This window comes from Scophthalmus maximus, chromosome 13, assembly GCF_022379125.1.
Source record: "Scophthalmus maximus strain ysfricsl-2021 chromosome 13, ASM2237912v1, whole genome shotgun sequence".
Lineage (NCBI taxonomy): Eukaryota > Metazoa > Chordata > Actinopteri > Pleuronectiformes > Scophthalmidae > Scophthalmus > Scophthalmus maximus.
Genome location: NC_061527.1, coordinates 3,704,469 through 3,724,782, shown reverse-complemented (window position 1 = coordinate 3,724,782; position 20,314 = coordinate 3,704,469). Strand labels below are relative to the sequence as shown.

General features: G+C 41.8%; 1 protein-coding gene across 1 annotated transcript; it reads right to left on the bottom strand.

Annotated features, from left to right (window-relative positions):
- Window positions 1-309: 309 nt before the first annotated feature.
- LOC118318093 (complement factor H) lies at window positions 310-19,583 on the bottom strand. The gene is made up of 26 exons (XM_047336894.1): window positions 19,359-19,583; window positions 19,074-19,256; window positions 18,770-18,875; window positions 18,537-18,613; window positions 18,175-18,357; window positions 17,610-17,792; window positions 17,317-17,511; window positions 17,046-17,225; window positions 16,163-16,327; window positions 15,408-15,572; window positions 14,986-15,153; window positions 14,083-14,241; window positions 13,105-13,290; window positions 12,827-13,012; window positions 10,204-10,365; window positions 9,737-9,916; window positions 9,121-9,226; window positions 8,869-8,945; window positions 7,550-7,741; window positions 7,228-7,416; window positions 5,809-5,994; window positions 4,769-4,948; window positions 2,760-2,944; window positions 2,092-2,215; window positions 1,019-1,198; window positions 310-621 (listed from the first exon to the last, which is right to left on the bottom strand). The coding sequence occupies exons 1-26, from the start codon at window positions 19,426-19,428 to the stop codon at window positions 431-433; spliced, it is 4,158 nt and encodes a 1,385-aa protein (XP_047192850.1). The 5' UTR covers window positions 19,429-19,583; the 3' UTR covers window positions 310-430.
- Window positions 19,584-20,314: the final 731 nt, after the last annotated feature.

The following is a 20,314-nucleotide window of genomic DNA, read 5'->3' as shown; positions in this document are numbered from 1 at the left end:
TCCATTGAAGAACCGTCGCATAATGCATTTGTTGTGCTTTTATTAATGTTTTTTTAATCTTTTTTTTGTTTTTTTGTAGGTTTCCTTGGGGTTTTTTTGAAAGGCGCAGACAAATACAATTTATTATTATTATTATGTAATAATTTATTACATATTGCGTTCGGGTTATTTGTTACAAAACGGGATTTTAAATCAAAGACAGTGACCTATACTCTGAACTCACAGACAGTTGAAAATGCATTTTAAGAGGGTTTTTTTCCCAGAACACTCGACATCTCCTCCTCTCAAGATGTGACAAACAGAAAAACATTTTTCACAGAGCAGAAGTGTTTTAATAAAGTGACACATCACACAGGACACTGGATCTGGACACGAGTGGAGCGACGGATGACTGACGGCTCATGTTGGATTCAACTAAACCAAACGTCCTCTAAATGCAGGAGGGCAGCTCCATCACTCCGTCGTCGCACCTCTGACGCATTGCCACGCTGCCGACCGTCCTTCCTCTGGTGCACCTGAACGCCACATGGTCATCGTGGTTTGCATACAGCTTATTGTAACGGCCATATCTGAATGTAATATTGCGATCGTTCATGGCTTCTCTGTCCACGGTGCAGGGTTCTGCAAAAGACAATACACAGGGAACGGTGTTGTACTAAATGCATCACACAATACTCAACATGTCGGTAACAGAGACAGATATTTTATTTTGTAAAAGGGGGAAACAGATGCTCAAATTTTCTCCAAACACGGCGTTTGGTTTTTGCGGAGACGTGCAATTGGGTCGGCACAGTTTCTCGCGCGTTGTTGCCCGTTCCCTGTTCTTTACCTTCATGTTTTAATGACAGCAACGTGTAATATAACACAGTATCATCAATATGTGAACATTGATCTTCTGGCGTTTGCACGTAGCAGACGTGCATGTACTAGAAATTCAAATGACTTGAATCTATGCAAAAAAAAGAAAGAATCCCCAGAATGCAACACAGAAAAATACATGGAAGCGATCGTGACTTACTGAGGCACGTGATGTCTCCAGTCCACTCCCCGTTGATGCACGTTCTGAAGGGCCCGCCCTGCATGACGTAGTACGACTGACACACGTGTTCCACCCTGTCGTTGTGTCGGTAACTGAACTGAGAACTTTCCTTGGTGTCGCCGTCTGCGAGAGTCGGCGGTCTCCCACAATCCAGAGGCGCTGAAAGAAAAAGTAGGCAATTGACGGCGAGGTCCAGTTTCACTCCACGTCGGAGTCTTTTTCTAGTCGGAGTCTGTACACATGGATCTTTTTTACATTTCTTTTTGACCACATTTGTCGCCGCGTTTGCATTGAGACTCGATCTGCATCGGGACACGTTGAGCTCACGATGTCGTCCGATCACTCGTCTTTCACTTCAATTCAATTCCGTCTGTATTGCGCCAAATCACAACGTACGTTGTCTCGAGGCGCTGTACATAGTGCGGTCGAATACGCTCAACCGCGTCCGGCTCATCCGTCGCTTTCAAGAACATTGCTTCCAAAGTTGCCAACGAGTTAAAGCTACGAACAAAAGGGGTTTAAAAAAAGTAAACACACACACACATATATATATATATATATATATATATATATAAGTATTTAAGCTGTTCAATCATCTGAGTAGCAGATTCCAAAACACAGATGTATGTATTGAATATGATGATCTTAGGCTTTTTTGGCAATAATCACTGAACTTACCCACAAATATCTCCCGTCTGTTGTGGCCACACGGGGGCGATGTTAACGTAGCATTTTGTTTTCAGTGTCAATAATGTGTTTTTACTTTCACGACAGCGTCACTGCAATATTCATTGTGTTTTTGTCTTTGCGTTTACACCCGACGTTGATAATTGTTCTTTATTGTTTCTGTGCAAACGGCGATACGTTTACGATAGTTATTGGCATATCTGCACACACAAAAAAAAAGGAATTAAAAATCCAGCGTTTAAGAAACTCCTCATTTACCTTTGCCAACAATGCTTTCACTGTTTGCAGAACGCAAACGGCGGTTTTTAGGAGATGTGTAGAGACATGGTTGACTTCAGCATATTAAAAAAATCTATCCTTCTCACCGCTCTGTGATGAAGTCACCGCCACGCTCCCCAACAGGTGGAGAAGCAGAAGGATGGAAGTCCAGCGCGCGCTCCTTCGACCCATGTTGAGCAGAGTGTGCGTCCCCCGGCCGCTCGCCGACATTTAAAGCGTGTGACCGAATCACAGGAGCAAGTGATATTGTGTTGATGCAGCAGCCTTTTTATTTATTCTTTTACAGGATGAACTTGTCCTTGTACCGTTTCTGTTAAACTCCGTCCTTTCGTCACATGTTTGTTTACAAGTGTTGTGTCACTTTGTGGACTTGACTTTGCGAAATAATCCACGAGGCAGCGACCGGGACATGTGCAGCTTTCATCTGAATGATCATTTCATTTTTGGGTTCTTCTAATTTGCTCGGCGGGGTCGAGTGATGATTCCCACATGTTGCCGACATCATGGTGCATTTTGAAACGGTTCCATCGGACGTCACCATGTGGGGAATGTGGATTTATTTGCTTTTCTTCAGGCTTTTTGGGCAAGAAACGATTTTTAAGTGTGACACACAGAAAAAACATTTTTCACAGAGCAGAAGTGTTTTATTAAAACGACACATCACACAGGACACTGGATCTGGACACGAGTGGATCGATGGGGGACTCTCGGCTCATGACGGCCCATGTTAAATTCGACTAAACGTCCTCTAATAGCAGGAGGGCAGCTCCATCGCTCCGTCGTCACACCTCTGACGCATTGCCACCCTGCCGACCGGTCTTCCTCTGTTGCACCTGAACTCGATTTCTTCATCGTGGGTTGCATACAGCTTATCGTAACGGCTATATCTGAATGAAATGTTCCGTTTGTTCATGGCTTCTCTGTCCACGGTGCAGGGTCCTGCAAAAGACAATACACAGCAAACCGTGTCTTACTGTACATCAGACCCCCGTGCATAACTACCGCTTGTGTCAGTTAGAGAAAACTAAATGCATCACGATACTCAACATGTGGTTCACAGTCTGCAAACAGTGAAACAGATGGGAAGGTAGCCTTTTTCAGATTGAACTAATATAAGTGCAGATACTGCACATTCTGCACGTCACAAAGAATTTAATTTAAGTATGCGATCCACAGTTACTTACTCAGACCAGAACACACACATTTCACTGTTATCAAAGCAGAGACAGATATGTTTGTAAAAGGGGAACAGATGCTGAAAAGTCAGATTCTCGCTCTAATTTTCATCAAACACGTTGTTTAGTTACGGCGTTTGGTTTTGTGGAGCGGAGATGTGCAATTGTGTCAGCACAGTTTCTGATGCATTGTTTCCTGTTCTTTACCTTCATGTTTTGATGTCTAATGACTGCAATGTGTAATATAACACTATATAATCAATATGTTAAAGAACCCCTCCAGTCACGTTTTGAAGTATATATAAAAATAATCTGCTATGCCTTTTGTTTAACATTGTTCACCCCCAAAAATGTTTTAAAAACAACAACTCTGAAATGAGGCTGGAAACCGTCCACTCTCTCGCCCTCACTGAGGAATTCTGAGACTATGAATATTCATGATATGCAAATAACACAGGCCCCGCCCACCACAGCTGCCCGCGCTAGGTCAACCAGTGGAAGAATGTGCGCAACAAGATGGCTGAGCGGCGACATTGGAGAGATTCAGCCATAAAACTTTCACCAATTGCTAATGCTAACGCTAACTGTCCGCCGACACACCTGCCGTTCTCTCGTGGACGCTAACTGCTAATGCTAACGCCAACTGTCCGCCGACAAACCTGCCGTCCTCTCGTGGACGCTAATTGCTAATGCTAACGCCAACTGTCCGCCGACCCACCTGCCGTCCTCTCGTGGACGCTAACTGTGAATGCTAACGCTAACTGTCCGCCGACAAACCTGCCGTTCTCTCGTGGACGCTAACTACTAATGCTAACGCCAACTGTCCGCCGACACACCTGCCGTCCTCTCGTGAACGCTAACTGTGAATGCTAACGCCAACTGTCCGCCGACACACGTGCCGTCCTCTCGTGGACGCTAACTGCTAATGCTAATGCCAACTGTACGCCGACACACCTGCCGTCCTCTCGTGGACGCTAACTGCGAATGCTAACGCCAACTGTCCGCCGACACACCTGCCGTCCTCTCGTGGACGCTAACTACTAATGCTAACGCCAACTGTACGCCGACACACCTGCCGTCCTCTCGTGGACGCTAACAGCGAATGCTAACGCTAACTGTCCGCCGACAAACCTGCCGTCCTCTCGTGGACGCTAACTGCTAATGCTAACGGTAACTGTCCGCCGACACACCTGCCGTCCTCTCATGACGCTGCACTGGAAGTTTCCGGTTTCTTTGCCTCAGATTTGCATATTCGACAACGATCGGTTTTCTGTATTTGTGACTTTCTTTCACGTAGCTTGGCCAGGATTCGTTTCAATTTCAAATTGCAGAGAAGTGAAACATAAAATCTCCTCCTCCAGGAGAGGAATGTGAAAACACCTCTATAGTGATAACATGTGCTCAGATACAAGTCCCTGTAGTCAACGTCAGACATTTTAGAGGACAGAAACTTTGTTGAGTGGAAGGGGACTTTAACATTAATCTTCTGCATATACTAGAATTTAAAATGACTTGATTATATGCAACAACAAAAAAAATGCCCACAGAATGCAAAGCAAAACAAAATATAAATGCGTTCGTGACTTACGGATGCACGTGATGTCTCCAGTCCACTCCCCGTTCCTGCATGTTTTGAAGGGCCCGCCCCGCATGACGTAGTACGGCTGACAGATGTGTTCGACCTTGTCGTTGTGACTGTACCTGTGCTGAGTACTCTCCTTGGTGTCGCCGTCTGCGAGAGACGGCGGTTTCCCACAACCCAGTGGAGCTGAAAGAATGTGGGCGATGACAGAGAGAGAACACGCTTAGGTGTCACTCTTTTTAAAATTTTAAAAGACATTTTCACCGAGAGCAGCTGGTCCGTCACAGTGAGCCGCAGTTTTGCGAGATTTTGCAGTAACGTTCTGGTTGACAATCACAAAAATACAAGTTGTGCCTAATTTTTCATAGAAGTCCATATGTGTCAACTCTTTTATGACAACATTTACCCCTGGTATTAACGTGTGCAGATGGCATTCAGTGTTCAGCGTGCACTGTCATACATGTCAGTATTCAAACGCAAATTACAAAGTAATAAAATTGGCTCACTTCGCGGAAAGCTCAAACAAACACAAACACTAGGAATATCTATTATAAAAAACGGCAAGTATCTTTGTAAAGCACATTTCAACAACAAGGCAATTCAAAGTGATTTACATGCAACATTAAGAGCACTGGGAAGGAACACATGAAATCACATTAAAATACAATAATTCAAAAGAGCAGATTAAGACGGGGGATAAAAGTTGCAGTGCAGTGCAAGAAATGCATTGATACTTTGTTTAATGAAAGGCAGTGGCAAAAATAAAGATAACAGAAATATAGAAGTCACATTGGCATCCTCCTCTCACGTAAACAGCTGGGCTAACTGTGACTAACGTGACTTCACAGACCACTGCATCCGGACATAATCGTTTCAGCATGAATTGTTTCACGGCGCAAACAAGTTGCTCCACAGCTGTTTGCGCTTGCAACACTCATGGTAAAAACATGGCCAAGCAGTTCCTCTGAGATCGCGAGGCAATTAGTCCCCTTTTCCCCATCGTTTCCTCAAAGAAGGCACTAGGAGAACACGGACGATCCTCTTACCTCCACACGTCGGAAAGGGGTCACTCCACTGTCCACCTGCCAAACATTCAACTTCCGCCTTCCCCCGAAGAATGTGACTACGCAGGCTGCAAGAGAACCTCAGCTTCTGTCCTTTTGTCAGTTGATGACCTGGTACATATGTGTCGATGTGTACTTTGAATGGTACTTCTGTGACTTTGCATTTTTCTGTTTTGACAAAGAGAATACAATTTTAAACACTCGGAAATTGGACCAACATCTTTGTCAATATGAAAGTATACTAAACCTAGATATTTATTTTCTTAATAACTGACCTATAATCACAATTACATTTCAACAACGGATCACATGATTGCTTGTATGTGAAAGGGTCATTGTGGTGGTGGTGGTGGACATTGTTTTCAGTTTTCAGCCTGCAGTTTTACAGTTTTGGTCCGCTAAACGCTTGCGCTAAAACGCTCTAAAGGGGGGGGGGGGGGGGGGGGGGCACCACCCGCTCAGCACCAAGCGGCAGGCAGGCACAGTTAGAGACAAGCTGGTGGGCATGTAGGGAGGCGTTTGTCAGATGAACTCCTATTTCCCTGAGCGGTTGGTGGAGACCAAAAACAGAGCAAGAAGGGATGTGAATATTGTAGGCGGCCAGAAACACACAGCTGCAAATGAACGCTAAGGCCGTGGCCACATCTGCTGCACGTGTAAACGGGCAACTCTTTGCAATCGCTATGTCAATTTTAGAGATGACAATCAGCGTCGGTGGCGTTGTTTGAACAGCTTGTCTTTTTTTTGTTCCCCTGCTCCTAGGACGGACGACGTGACGGCCTCCGAAAGTGAAGTGAAGCCAAAACATCTACATCGCCCCCCCTGGTGGCTGGCTGCAGTATATGTCACGAACCCCGCCTCCTCCATGTCCGCAGACGTGACGTGACGACGATCGTTGATCATTTTTCCGGTAAGTTTAGTTTGAATTGTTCATTCGATGCTATAAATTGTGGTAAAATGTCAGGATTGACGACAGAGACTGACGAGTGATTGCTCAGGCTCCACTCCACACGATCTCTCCTGCGCAGACTCTGATGTCAGTGATGTCACCGGTGCAAGATGGCAACGCCCAAATCTGGGATCTTTTGGTTTCAGCGCTGTATAGCGGGAGGAAGTGGAGACACGTCGTCCAACTCTATATACAGTCAGTGAAGTGGCTACTTGTGTATTAACCAGGTTTAACTGTTGTACATACAGGTTCCTGAGGGGAGACGGCTCACATGATAAAAACATTTTTATTATTCCACTTTAGCTTTGACTCGTTGTCACACTTTGGCAGAGTGAACTCAATATATTTTGAAGTTTTCCCCTTTTTAATTGTAATGTGTTTTTGCTACCCTCATGAATTTGCCCTAAAAAGATGCGTTAACATAAATATGCAAATAAAAAGTGTGGGTATACCTATGCAAGTTGGAAAGGGGACGTTCCACTGCCCAGTTTGTAAACACTGAATCTGTTCAGCCCCTTCCAGGCTGTACCCATCCTCACAGTGGAATATTATTCTATGTCCGATCTTCATTTTTCCATGTTCTCGTAGCAATCCGTCAGCGCGGAGATTAGGATCCATCTCGTCAGCTTTACAAGAGATGTCTGTGAAGAATTAAAAAAAAAAGATGATCAAATTAGGAATTCTGTAAGGTTCAGTGGACAAGGGTTAATGTCACCATTACACCATTGTCTGCGGTCATTACAGAGCATTGCAACATTATCTTTTAAGTTGTACCTTCACAAGAGGGGAATGGTTTGTCCCACTGTCCGTCATTCCCACATATCAGCCTCGAACTGCCGTTCAGCTGTTTCCCGGGACCGTCGCAGCTGAACGTGAGGAAGCGGTCGGGAAGAACGGGATCGTCGTTCTGTGGTAAACCTTGGACTGTGATCTCCGCATCGTCGGGCGGGGGGTCACAGCTCAGAGCTGAGTGAACACAAACACAGTCAGTCAGGTCACTGAGGCAATAATAATAACAGTGATGAAAAAATATATGAATAAGCTGCTTTCATCAACCAAAATCCCAAAGTGGAGTTGTAACGGAGAGAAAAAGAGGAGGACCCTGCTATACTTTTTCTCTCTGCTTAGTTTCTGACAAATCAGGCTTTGCACGTCATTTTGGGATGATGGACAGGTCAACATACTACAATGCCCATGAGCCTCAGCAGGCACGTCATGGAGGAGACGCAAATGAGAGGGCGCGGGTTCAAATCCAATTCATCCATTAGAAAGGTACGTTGATATTATTGATCCCAAGGGAAATTGAGGAAAGTCGAGAGCAACGGCAGGATTTGAACACACGCCCCCAGATCCCAGCACCTTGGACCGCTCAGCTGCACTTTAACAAAATCGTGTGTCGCCATTCGCAGAACATCATGATTGGATGTTTTTTGTTAAAAGCCTTCACGCCACAGATTTTCATTCACAGGCTTGTACCTTTTTCCCCTTTGTAAAGAAAGTAATATATATATATATATTTTCCCCTACCAATTGTTCAACCAGGAGATTTTTCTTTACTGTGGAACCATGGGAGCCTAAAAGAGCTCCGCCCACTTCACATCTCTGTCAACCGAGACGCTGACGAGTCCATTTTATCATAGAATATTCCTTTGTGCAAAGACAGATTTAAAAAACAACTTTCCAGCGAAGCTTTAAAGCTACAGTGTGTAATATTTTGAAAGAACTTATTCACAGGAACATATTAATATATCGTCCATAACTATGTGATCATATGTGTATAATCACCTGCAACAAAGAACCGATGTTTTATCGTCAACTCTGAATGAGTTAAATATAGTTCCGTGAGGTGGACACGACCTCCCTGTGAGTCGCCATGTTTGTTACGTCGTGTTGAATACGTTCGCGTTGAATTTCTAGCGCTGCCGGAAACGGAGTCAGCGGTGCACCGCCATAAAGTGTCCCCTGTCAGGAGCTCAGTTGGTTGCGGTTGGTAAAATCACCACCAGATGCCGCCAGAAAAATTACACACTGGGGCTTTATAGTTGACAGCGATTGACCGACATAGCTGACGCTCAGCTGTTGCGGTGACTCACGATCACATATCGGTACGTGATTGGTCCATTTGTCCAGCAAACAGGTCCGCGTGTCATCCTTGCTCACCATGTGATATCTGCAAAGAACAGAGTCAAAGCTTCACATTGTCAGACGAAAAAGGCCCAGCACAAGTCGACATCATCAACCAGAAGAAACGGGGCAGAGCCAGATCCTCAAATAAACACACACACACACACACACACAATCATGCTACGGCTATAGTTCCCATAAATCCTTCTGGATCCACGTACCCTTCATTACAAAAGTATTTGATAGTTGATCCAAAAACAAAGTCGTCCCCATGGGTAAGCTGATAATGGCCATTGGGTGTGTCATCAGGAAGTTGGCATGGCTTTACTGGGGGGGACAAAAAGAAAAGGGTCATTAACAGTTTAAAAACATATATATTTTCTGAGGGTCATTTTGTCCCTACTAGGTTCTCTAGATCATAACAGTCACGTGTGCAGCAGCCATGTTGTCGCTTTGTCGTGGTGGAGAAGCAGCTTTATGTCTAATTACTAGAAACTGTTGTCAGCAACATAATGTCGTTTTTTTTTCTTCTTTTAATTCCTTTGAGCAATCATTTGATTAATCACAGTAACCTTGTCTTCTTTAAAGTGACACATACATTTATTTTCAGAAAACTACAATCAGTCAACCTACTCTGAAGTAGAAAAAAAAGGAAACAATTCTCACTCATTTACAGTCTTTCCCTCAAACCAACGTCTAGAGTTGAAGAGAATCCCAGCATCTACAGGTTTCCATGTTTGTCGTATCATCTTCATCCAGCCACATGATCCGCCGTGTACACATCACTACAGTATCGCAACAGCATAAAGAGGAAGAAAAGGATTTCACCAAACTCACAGTAGCACTTTCCGTCATGGACTGCCACCCAGCCAGCGCTTGTGCATACATATCTGATGGTGAGACCTGATATGTAACCAGTTTCACATGTGAAGTGTATCAGGTGTCCCTCTGGGTACTCGGCCCTGTTGGTTTCGTCCGACACGGAGGCGTGAGGGACATCTGGGATCTTTGAACATGCTGACGAACGAACCAAACGACACCAAGAAAGAGGACATTGGACTCTTTCTTCACAACAGTGTGCCAGTGTTCAGAGACATATGTGAACAACCTGTATCTCGAGAAAAAGCTGGATAAGGATACAATTCAGAGAAACGTGTGCAACAATATATATGATATAGCAAAAATTCTAAACAATCAATTTCCATGGAAGACGAGCCCTCGTGCTGTGAAAAGAACGAACCACGCACGATCCCAGGGTTTCAATCGTGACACCTCGGTGCTTCTTCCCAGAAAGTCCGTCTTACCGTCCTGCGCTGAAGAAACTTCCACGCCGCCCCACAGCTGCAGAAACACAAGTAGTAGAGACAGTCGCATTTTTCCGCGAGCAGCTGTGCAGAGTCCAACCTGAGGCCAAACGGTCTTCTGAGCCACACTCGTTCCTGTGGGTCTGTCCCCCTGTCGCAGCCCTCAGGGAGCAGCGGGGGGTCACCGCGTGGCGGAGGGGGGCACAAGAGAAGAGCCCACGCTGCTCACGCCGCAAACGTTACGGAAAACTCCAGATGAGCTCAAAGACGAGTCTCTTTTTACGCAATAAGGATCAATTTATAGATCCTTCAGTTCCCTGTCATATACTCCACTTAAGCCGGAAAGAATTAAGTTTGGACTCTCCACTGACTCCACATGCGTGGAATGAGATGCGAAACCTTTCAAACTGGGGACTCCTTGCCCTCTACAGACACGCTTAAAAATCTTCTCAACTCAGTCTTCATAGAGCGTTGCTTTCGATGCTTTTACGTGTTTTTATGTGTAAATGTCGTCTGACTCTGTTCTGTGTATGGAACTTTTCATTTTCACTTGCTGCCGTCTTGACCAGGACTCCCTGGAAGAAGAGATATTGTATCTCGATGGGACCTTCCTGGTAAAATAAAGGACAAATAATAATAGAATAACTACATTTGGGAGGAATTCATCAGACTCGGCATTTGTGATGAATCAAATAGTGATAGTTTGGTCTAGACACGTTTCAAGAGAGAAACCTCATTCAACAATCTGTGTCTCGCACACACACACACACACACACACACACACCAGCATTAAGAGAGTCGATATAGAATTTTTAAGCACAATGTCTGATGTGATTTCCAATATGTGCTGATGAGTAAAACATTTCTGTCCTGTTTGACTAACACAGTCAATGTGGCGTGAGGCAATAGTGGTGCAACCACGGTACAAAGTCCATTTTGATCAGTGAAGACGATTGTTTTTTGTTTTTTTACTACATCGTTTATTTACACTTGAATGATTAATACTCTAAAATACATCGCTTGGGCAACGCTGCTTAGGAAATTCCAGATTTGATTTATGGTTAAAAAACAACATGTCACCGTCACTCGGCCTTTCGTCATTGGAGGACAGTGTGTTGACCTACATTTGTCTTTAGCCTCCCTCCACATGCTGAACGCACATTCTAACCCTCAACTTCTCATTTAAGTCAAAAAACCTAGAATTAACCTGATAAAACCCGAACATTGAGTCACTGCAGTGTATTATGTGTTCATCAAAAATCCTCTCAACTAAAGGTTCTACTACTACAGCTTTGCTAGAATTAAGGAAAAAAAATCTTTGTTGTGCACTTGCTATAATTAGTTTTTTAATTTTGGCTCTTTCCTGCCCTGAAAAAACATTCTAGGTTATTGAAATCGTCCTTAAATTAAAACATATATATAATATTTTATGGTTAGATAAAACCTACGATAATAACTATAATACACACACACACTCTCCTGGGTTTCAGAATAAAAAATAAAACCACCAAATAAAGCCTTTATAATGTATAAGCTCTTTTATTCAACAAGTATATGTACCAGAATCGTTTATTGTGTCATTAGGATGACGTCTGTGTGAATAATGCACGTAAAAATACAGGAAGACCATAGAAAGGTCATTTTCTGGGGCCATTTTCACTGGGTCTTCTTTGGACCTCGTTGAAATGAGCATCACTGTTCCAGAGTGGGAGCTGTGGGGGAGAAAGATCTGTTTTCAATATCACATTTTTGCATTTTACAGTGGGTGTAAATCATGATGCCAGTTCTATGTAATTTCAACTGGTTTTTGCAAGTAAGCAAAGTTATTTTTGTTTAACTCTGAGCTGACAAATATAAAGGACAGGTGCCTTTGTATTGTGTGATATCAATAAGGCATGTGGTCATTCTTCAAGTTTTGCTGCTGCTGATGTAATTTATTTTTTTCTCTCGATTAAGTTGAACTGTCCTATTTTCCTCTTTCAGTCTGATAAATTATGTATTATATCAATATAACTAATACAATATTTCATATAGGATACTAAATAGGACATCCTTTTTATCTTGGCTAATTTTGGACGGTGCACTTTAAAAACTTTCCATTCACACTGGTACAGTTGTTTGATCAATATTTTCTGAGCTCAGTGCATCTGTAGCAATATACCTTTACAATCTCTTATGTTATGTCGACGATAATCTTGTGTATCTGAAATATTTTCTAATTTTTCACATACACAACAGAGTCATTTTTAAAATTGTCCCGGAGCTGAAGCTGAATTAGCGTTGGTTTAATTTTATAATCCAATTTATACAATGAACAAGGAGTATGGATTTTTCCTTTTGTATTCTTACCCCATGATTTTTGCTAAATAAATTATCCACTCTCTGGATAATGTTTTAAAGCTCAATAGGGAATCAATCCTATGTTGTCTTTAGCATATTTTGATATTTCCGAACAAGTCAGTAATTTGACGCATTATAACATGTTAAATAGCTGAAAAAAATGGAAAAATTTAATTGAATTTATCCCCCAAATATTCATAACCCCAGCCGGCTACGTGACTGGCTTTTAGAGGTGGAGTAAAACTTTTGCTGACCGACTTTGTGAAATGAACGATGTACGTACGTGTACACGTGATGTTCCTCTGCTGCCAGTTCCCATCGTCACATTTAATGGTGGCTTGTCCCTCCATCGTGTAATTATAGCGGCACTGATAGGTTACTTCAGAACCAGACAAGTATTCGCTCTGATACACAGTGACAACAATGGCATTTACAACCTTAGGTGGGGGGCTGCAGTGTCCGACAGTAGCTGAAAAAGATAAGAAAACATGTACAGTATTAAGGTTTCACCCAGTAATCCCTTTACGTATGCTTACATCTGGTGGAATAAGACTGACTCACGCGTGCAGATCGAGTCGAGTGACAATCCGTTTGTGTCCCAGTTTCCCTCCATACACGTGAAGCGATCCACCTGAGCTGTGTATCCTCCCTGACAGGTAATCTGGACGCTTTTGCCTTCTCCATAGTTATGCAGAGATATCATCTTGCTATTAGGAATCAATGGCACTCTTCCACAGCTGCTGTTCGCTAGAGTAGATACGATAAGAAGCAATTAGGTTTGTATATTGTTAGCAATGAAAAATATAAGCTCTATAAAAAAAAAAATCATATTTCTCAGTTAAAGCTCATTTTGCATCAGGGCTGCCACTCTATGAGTTTGAATAAAACTGATCTAACACAAGATTCACTCATTTATTCCAAAATATGCTGTGGCTGGGGTCATTTTGGGTTTTGCTTTGTATGAGGCAAGTTGCATTTGCTGCCTTTAATATTTAATATCCTTGTTTTATGTTATGGCTTTGCAAACTACCAAATATAAGACAATATTCTCTAGTTTTTTTTTTAGTGGGGGTTGTCTTATGTTTGAGGACTTTAACATGATGTGAGTGTGTTCACACTCTCATTGAATGGTGAGAACACCAATGTAACAGGTTTTTTTTTACAGACAATGTTGTATTAGGGGATTACCTTTTAGCCTTAAAGCAACATTATACAACAATTTTATCTTAAAATACCAGCTTCAATATGATTTTGATGGTGGACTTGACTGCCTCTTCTTGCACTATTTAACTTTGTTGAGCAAGTTCAAGAGTAATGAGTAAAAAAAGACTCATTAAAAACCAGCGAGGAAACGTTAAAAACGTTAATTCCTAACAGAGTTAATCGTGTTTGTTAAAGTGACAGTACTTACGGTTACCGGAAGCCAGGGCTCATGAGGAATAGAAACACCGTTCATCTGTACATGAAAACCGCTAAACTGCTCTAAATTTGCTTTAAGCTAGTTTTAACTAGGCCTATAAGACATTTTGTGTCTATTACCGATGCAAAGGTCAAGTCCAGACCACACGGTACCAATACACGTGGCTTCACCCCACCAGCCTTTGGTGGCGAGCTTATAACCGTCATGACAGGTGTAGTACAGTTTGCCACCGTATGGGCCAACGGCAAATCCATGTGGAACTTCAGCTCTTGGACAATCTGTAAAAAATGAATGAATAGTTACATACATATAGCATCAGTCAGGAATAACACATTCTTATGGTGCGTTCACACCCAAAGTGAAATTAATCTTTGCGCGGCGTTACTCCCGTGAGTTTGGCCACAGGATCACTTGAGTTGACTTGCGCGGGTAAACACAATCCGCAAATATGTACCTTCGAACTTTGGGAGGTTCTCAATGCTAGTCGGGTTTCCCGACATCGCGCAAATATTTCGCTTGAGTTCGAACATTTCGACTCCAGCGAGTGAAGCGAATAATTGCGCAAATCTACTCCCGTCTTTTCATCTACTGTGTAAGATGTAACCTCGCCTCTTCCATGTTAGTGGATTGGACATGGGCCAAACTTAAAAATGAAAGCACATGTTAAATAAAAGAAGAAGAAAAAAAGGTCATTCCCATCAGCCTCAGCTTTATAAGTCGCAGAGCAAGCGAACACATTAAACTGAGATAGTTAACATGGCTAAGAAACCTGCTACTATACATAAACATGTCAACGTTTTTGGTTTATGTTAGCATGATGGCGTCAGCATTTAGCACAAATTTCTACCATGGGTGGGAGATGAAACGTTTAATCCTTAATGTGATCGCAGTGATGAATCAAACCAATCATGCAATCTCTCAAGTTTATATCAGTGTTGCTAACACATTGTTTTGTAATGTTTCTATTGCAACTAGAACTTTGGTCGTAACTTTCCGTAACCGTATTTGTTGTGCGTTCTTACCTGTGCAGCTCTGAATTCCAGTCCAAACACCTCTATCACAGACAACAGTAAAACGTCTCTCGTCCCCGGTCCTGCATGCGTATTGGACCCGTTCATGGTGGCGGTAGCTTTTCTTCTCATTGCGTAAAATGTATGCGTTGCTGATGTCATGTTTTTCACATGATTTCACTGTGAGTAATGCATTGAAAGAGCAAATCTTTATTGTCAGTAATACCTTACTGTGTTACTATGAAATATACTGTATACTTCGATCAACTACAGCATATATGTTGTAGTCGATCAAAGTCATGTAGAAGTCAGTGGATTTGAAATAGGAGCTGAAATATTTGTTAAATCGAGACCAATTCGATCGAAATATATTTATCTAAAATCAGAAATAAAAAGGCTGAAAAAAACACTGAATTTGTTCAGTTTTTCCTCACCTGTACATTGTGAATGTCCAATCCAACCATCTTCCCTACAGTTGAGATGAAAACTTCCTTCATAACCATTGTTGCAGACGTAATTGGCCTTTTCATTATAACGGTATTTGTCCTTGTGGTTGACAATAACAGTGTTCTGGATCTCCCGTCTGTCGCATGTGATTTCTGAAAAAAGGAAAAGAAAAATCTGTTACTATTTTACACATTTACTGTCAGTAGTAAAAAAAAAAAGTGCAACTGTACAAATACACAAATGACTGCTGGCCATGTCAAATTATTGAGTCAACAATCATCAAAGCTTTTGCTACCGCTATTTTGAGCAAAAGTAAATGCAACAAAATGCACAAGATTTTTGTGAACCATAAATTACTGAAGAAAAAAAAAGTGGTTATGCACCGTGAGTGTATTTCAGTTTAGGCCTGTGTATTTTGGGGTGTTGCAATGTTGTCAGGGATGCAGATCAAGGGATGAAGGGTCCAAGGGTATGATGCCTCATTTCTCTGCGAGTAATGCGTTGAAAGAGCAAATCTTTATAGTCAGTAATACCTTACTGTGTTACTATGAAATATACTGTATACTTCGATGAACTACAGCATATATGTTGTAGTCGATCAAAGTCATGTAGAAGTCAGTGGATTTGAAATAGGAGCTGAAATATTTGTTAAATCGAGACCAATTCGATCGAAATATATTTATCTAAAATCAGAAATAAAAAGGCTGAAAAAAACCACTGAATTTGTTCAGTTTTTCCTCACCTGTACATTGTGAATATCCATTCCAACCATTTTCCCTACAGTTGAGATGAAAACTTCCTTTATAACCATTGTTGCAGACGTAATTGGCCTTTTCATTATGATGGTATTTGTCTTTGTGGTTGACAATAACAGTGTTCTGGATCTCCCGTCTGTCGCATGTGATTTCTGAAAAAAGGAAAAGAAAAATCTGTTACTATTTTACACATTTACTGTCAGTAGTATAAAAAAAGTGTGACTGTACAAATACACAAATGGCTGTTACAAAATGCACAATATTTTTGTGAACACTAAATTACCGAAGAAAAAAAAAGGGTATGGGTATGATGCCTCATGCAGGTGAAATTAATTCCCCTCAAAAAATTGTAAGTGGTTCACTTGAACCTAAAGTAAATATTAGAAACATGTCCACACCCCTTCCTTGTTGTTCTGGCCATTAGACTGTTAGGTTCGCATTACAGTGGCGGTCAATGCATTTTATTTTCATTTTCAGTTTGCTTGATGCTTGTTAAATATGGTACCTGAGGTTGTGTCTTTTTGAGTTTGATTACAATCAGTAATTTCTGTATTAATGTTGTAGGTAAGTTCAGGAATGTGGAGTGCCAGGCAATCATTTGCACATTTTTATTTGTGTTTAGGGTCACTAGGGCAAATAGCAATGAACACCAGAGATTGAACACATAATGGATAGAGTGTATTGAGTGGGAAAAGGGGCTTTTAGTTTCTGATTAAGTTCCAGAGCTTAGCTGCATGGTTTCCCGGAGTTCTTTTTGGAAAACCATTAGAGTTAAGCAATCAGTCCTAACTGGACCAAACGCCCCTTGAACACATTTATAAATATGGATAGAAAATGAACATTAATGACGTGGACACAACTCAACAGTACCTTCACAGAGTGGATCTGGTGACCACCCATCTCTGGTGCATGTGGCTGTGGTGGCGTCATTCGTGCGCTTGTAGCCCGGATAACATGTGTAACTTACAGTCACACCCTGTGTTAACCGTTGTCCCCAATAGACACTCCACCGATTCACACGTGAATCTCGTCGATTGATGCACGTAACCTCTACAATAAGAGAGAGACTTGTTTATCTCAGGTAATCAATAAAAGACCTTCAATGTGTTGATGAACCACCACAAAGTACAGACTTTTATACCTTTGCATACCGGTTCGACAGTCCACTCTCCGTCATCTTTGCACGTAGTTTGTGCAGAGGTTTGCCGGGGGTCAGAAATCCAGTACCTCTCTCCACATCTTACTCTTATTGTGTCACCGACTGAAAACACGTTCCTGTTTGCAGGTTCATACCTGGTTCCTTCGAGTCGCGGGATTGACAGTTTACATTTTATCACTGAAATTTGTTTGGAGATTAAGCAAGTTAGTTTGCAGTAACGGGACAACCATGGGTGATATGTATCATGAAATGTTGGTTTCTGAATCCCTACGTACATTCACAGTCAGGCGTGGGGCTCCACTCTGCTCTTATTCCTAGTTTTGTGCATTTTGAAGGTCTGCCCTGAGTAGGCTTGAATCCCCAATCGCACACAAAATGCAGGATTTCATGTTCTTTGTACTCTTGGATATTTCCAGGCACGTAGCCATTTTCGATCACAGGCACCAGACAATTTATCGCTGTTGCAAAATAACACACAAGCATGAATATAACTACAATGTTTGTTCATGAAAACCAGATCAATGGTAACCACGACTTACTTGATTCGGTGAAAAAACAACCACTGGAAATACTTTAAAATGAAACAGGAGGAGGGTATAGACTTTCAATTCATCCTTACGTGTTGTACATATGTTAATTCATATTCGAGAACTTACTTTCAAACTCAGGATGGGCATTTTACAGATAAACAGTTTCATATTTTGTCTGGCTATAGGACGAATGTAAGACAGAACAGAAGAAACATTTGGTGGAATTGCCAAATATTATGCAGGCCGGAGTTTGTTCCTTACTTCCTCTTTCCCCCTTTCCCTCTCACTTCTTCTTTTCAGACCGCTGTACCTTTGCATTTTGGAGCTTCGCCACTCCACTCTCCAAATTCGTTACAATAGACCTCTTGCGACCCAATGAGGACTTCACTGCTGGACTTGCAGCTAAATTGAACTACGTTGCCATAGGATGCCTCCTCCGGGTCCCCGACCACCTGAACATTATTGCTCACATGAATCACAGGGCACTGTTGGGCTGGAAAGGGAAAACATGATGGCGGAAAATAAATTGGATGAGCGAAAAAAATTTCACATGTATGGAAATATATGCAGCTAAGAGATTAGTCATTTAATTATTTTACTCAAAGAAGTAAACTCAGATTGGGTAAAATTCCCCCACTTTGTGTGAATAAGATTCTTTATTTCAGCTCTAACCTTCACATACAGGAACAACTCCATCCCAGCCTCCTGCCATGCAGCGTCGGTAGTTTGTGCGACTGACCATTTGATAACTGAAACAAGTTAAAAAATCAAAGATCATGGAAATGTCTCCAAATTCAAATTGCGCATCCTGTTATGCAGGGGTAAAGGACAGGGATACAGTATAATAACACAAAATATATATAAGAAACAACAGTATCAATTCATGATTATAAATATTTCCATACCCCTTGTGGCAGGTGTATGCAACTTGTGACCCAAAGACAAAATCCTCTCCCTTCTCCAGATGAAACTCTGCAAACTGCGCATCCCCGGGATGACCACATGATCTCGCTTAAGACAAATGAATGAAATAGAAAATTTGTGAAAATACTGCAGTGACGTACAGTAATGAGAAATTCTATTCAATAACAGCAAACTGTATTTTGTTGGATATAATATCACGTGCTGTGGAACAGCGATAACTATAGAATACAATTCAAACACACAATAGCAGAGTAAGTATTATTTTAATAAAAGATGATAATTTACCTTGACATTTCGTGCCTCTAGGATGCCATTCACCCTCAACACAGAGCAGTTTGAAAAAACCACTGAAACCAATGTTGCAGCTCACTCGTAGTTGTTTTCCAGCAGGGTAGCTGGCCTCCAGATCGGTTGTGTCAAAATTTGAATCATACAAGGGTCCTTTTACAAACTGGTCGAGTGTACAATCTGTGACATGGATGGAAACAGATACAACTGCTCAAATGCCCGACAACTAAATATCAAGGAATGAATCAAATAAAACAAATCACATGAACTTCGTGGTCTTACCTGCAATTTTCTCGGAGGTCAGTGCACGTATCCACAAAAAGAGGACACAGCTTCCAGTTATTAAATGCATTTTTTCTTCATTACCCAGAACTGCCAGACAGAAGTAGAAACCGGAGACTGAAACACTAGTATACACAGAAAGAAATGAGGCAGAAAAAAAAAGAAAAGAAAAAAGAGGTTGCTCAATGATTTGCGCAACTCAGTTCCTGTCGCCAAATGTAATCTCAGGCTCACAGGAAAGTAAGTGAAGTGAGCTCGCACACACACGCACGCGCACACACACACACACACACACACACACACACACACTCACACACACACACACACACACACACACACACACAGAGCCTGATACACTGGATCCCCTTACATAAGCTTGCAAACTCCAGGAAGTATTCCCTTATGTTACATGCCAATATACATATGACATTTGTTTTATACTGCGGAGTAACTTCAATGAAGCATAGATTTAGTTAAGGAACAATTTAATACTACAATGTTAAAACAATGCAATATTTGCTTCAGTGGTTTCATCCCTTTATGTAGTCAGTTAAGGAGTCATTGAGCAAAAAAGTATTCCCGTAAAGGTTTATTTATTTATTTATTTCTCTCTTTCCTGTGAATCATTTGCAGAAATCAATTGAGCAAACAAAATTCGCTGCATTTCATCAAGTCTGCTCAGACTCATCCAATCTAAGTAAATACAAAATAAAACAAAATCAAAGCAGCTTGCAGGTATGACCCTTGATCAAAAAGGGTGATCATTCTTTCAGAAGACGAGAAACTAAACGTCCTTTCCTTAAAAACCCAGTTCGACGTGCATGTCTGATGTTGACCTTGTGAAAACTGCTGCCAAAAAGGCTGGGGGGGGGGGGGCAACGAAAATAATGCAGATGCCAGCTCAGTTTGGAGACTATCAGAAATGAAGGTTGCTGTTAAGCAATGCAGGGGTTGCC

What these genes read in the sequence shown, in the direction of transcription:
- LOC118318093 (XM_047336894.1), bottom strand. Translation starts at nt 19,428, where the DNA reads ATGCATTTAATAACTGGAAGCTGTGTCCTCTTTTTGTGGATACGTGCA. An exon ending in CCCCACGCCTGACTGTGAAT is followed by an intron (nt 17,512 to 17,609) that starts GTACGTAGGGAT and finishes AACAAATTTCAG; the next exon opens with TGATAAAATGTAAACTGTCA. An exon ending in CCCCTTTCCAACTTGCATAG is followed by an intron (nt 5,995 to 7,227) that starts GTATACCCACAC and finishes TTGTCAAAACAG; the next exon opens with AAAAATGCAAAGTCACAGAA.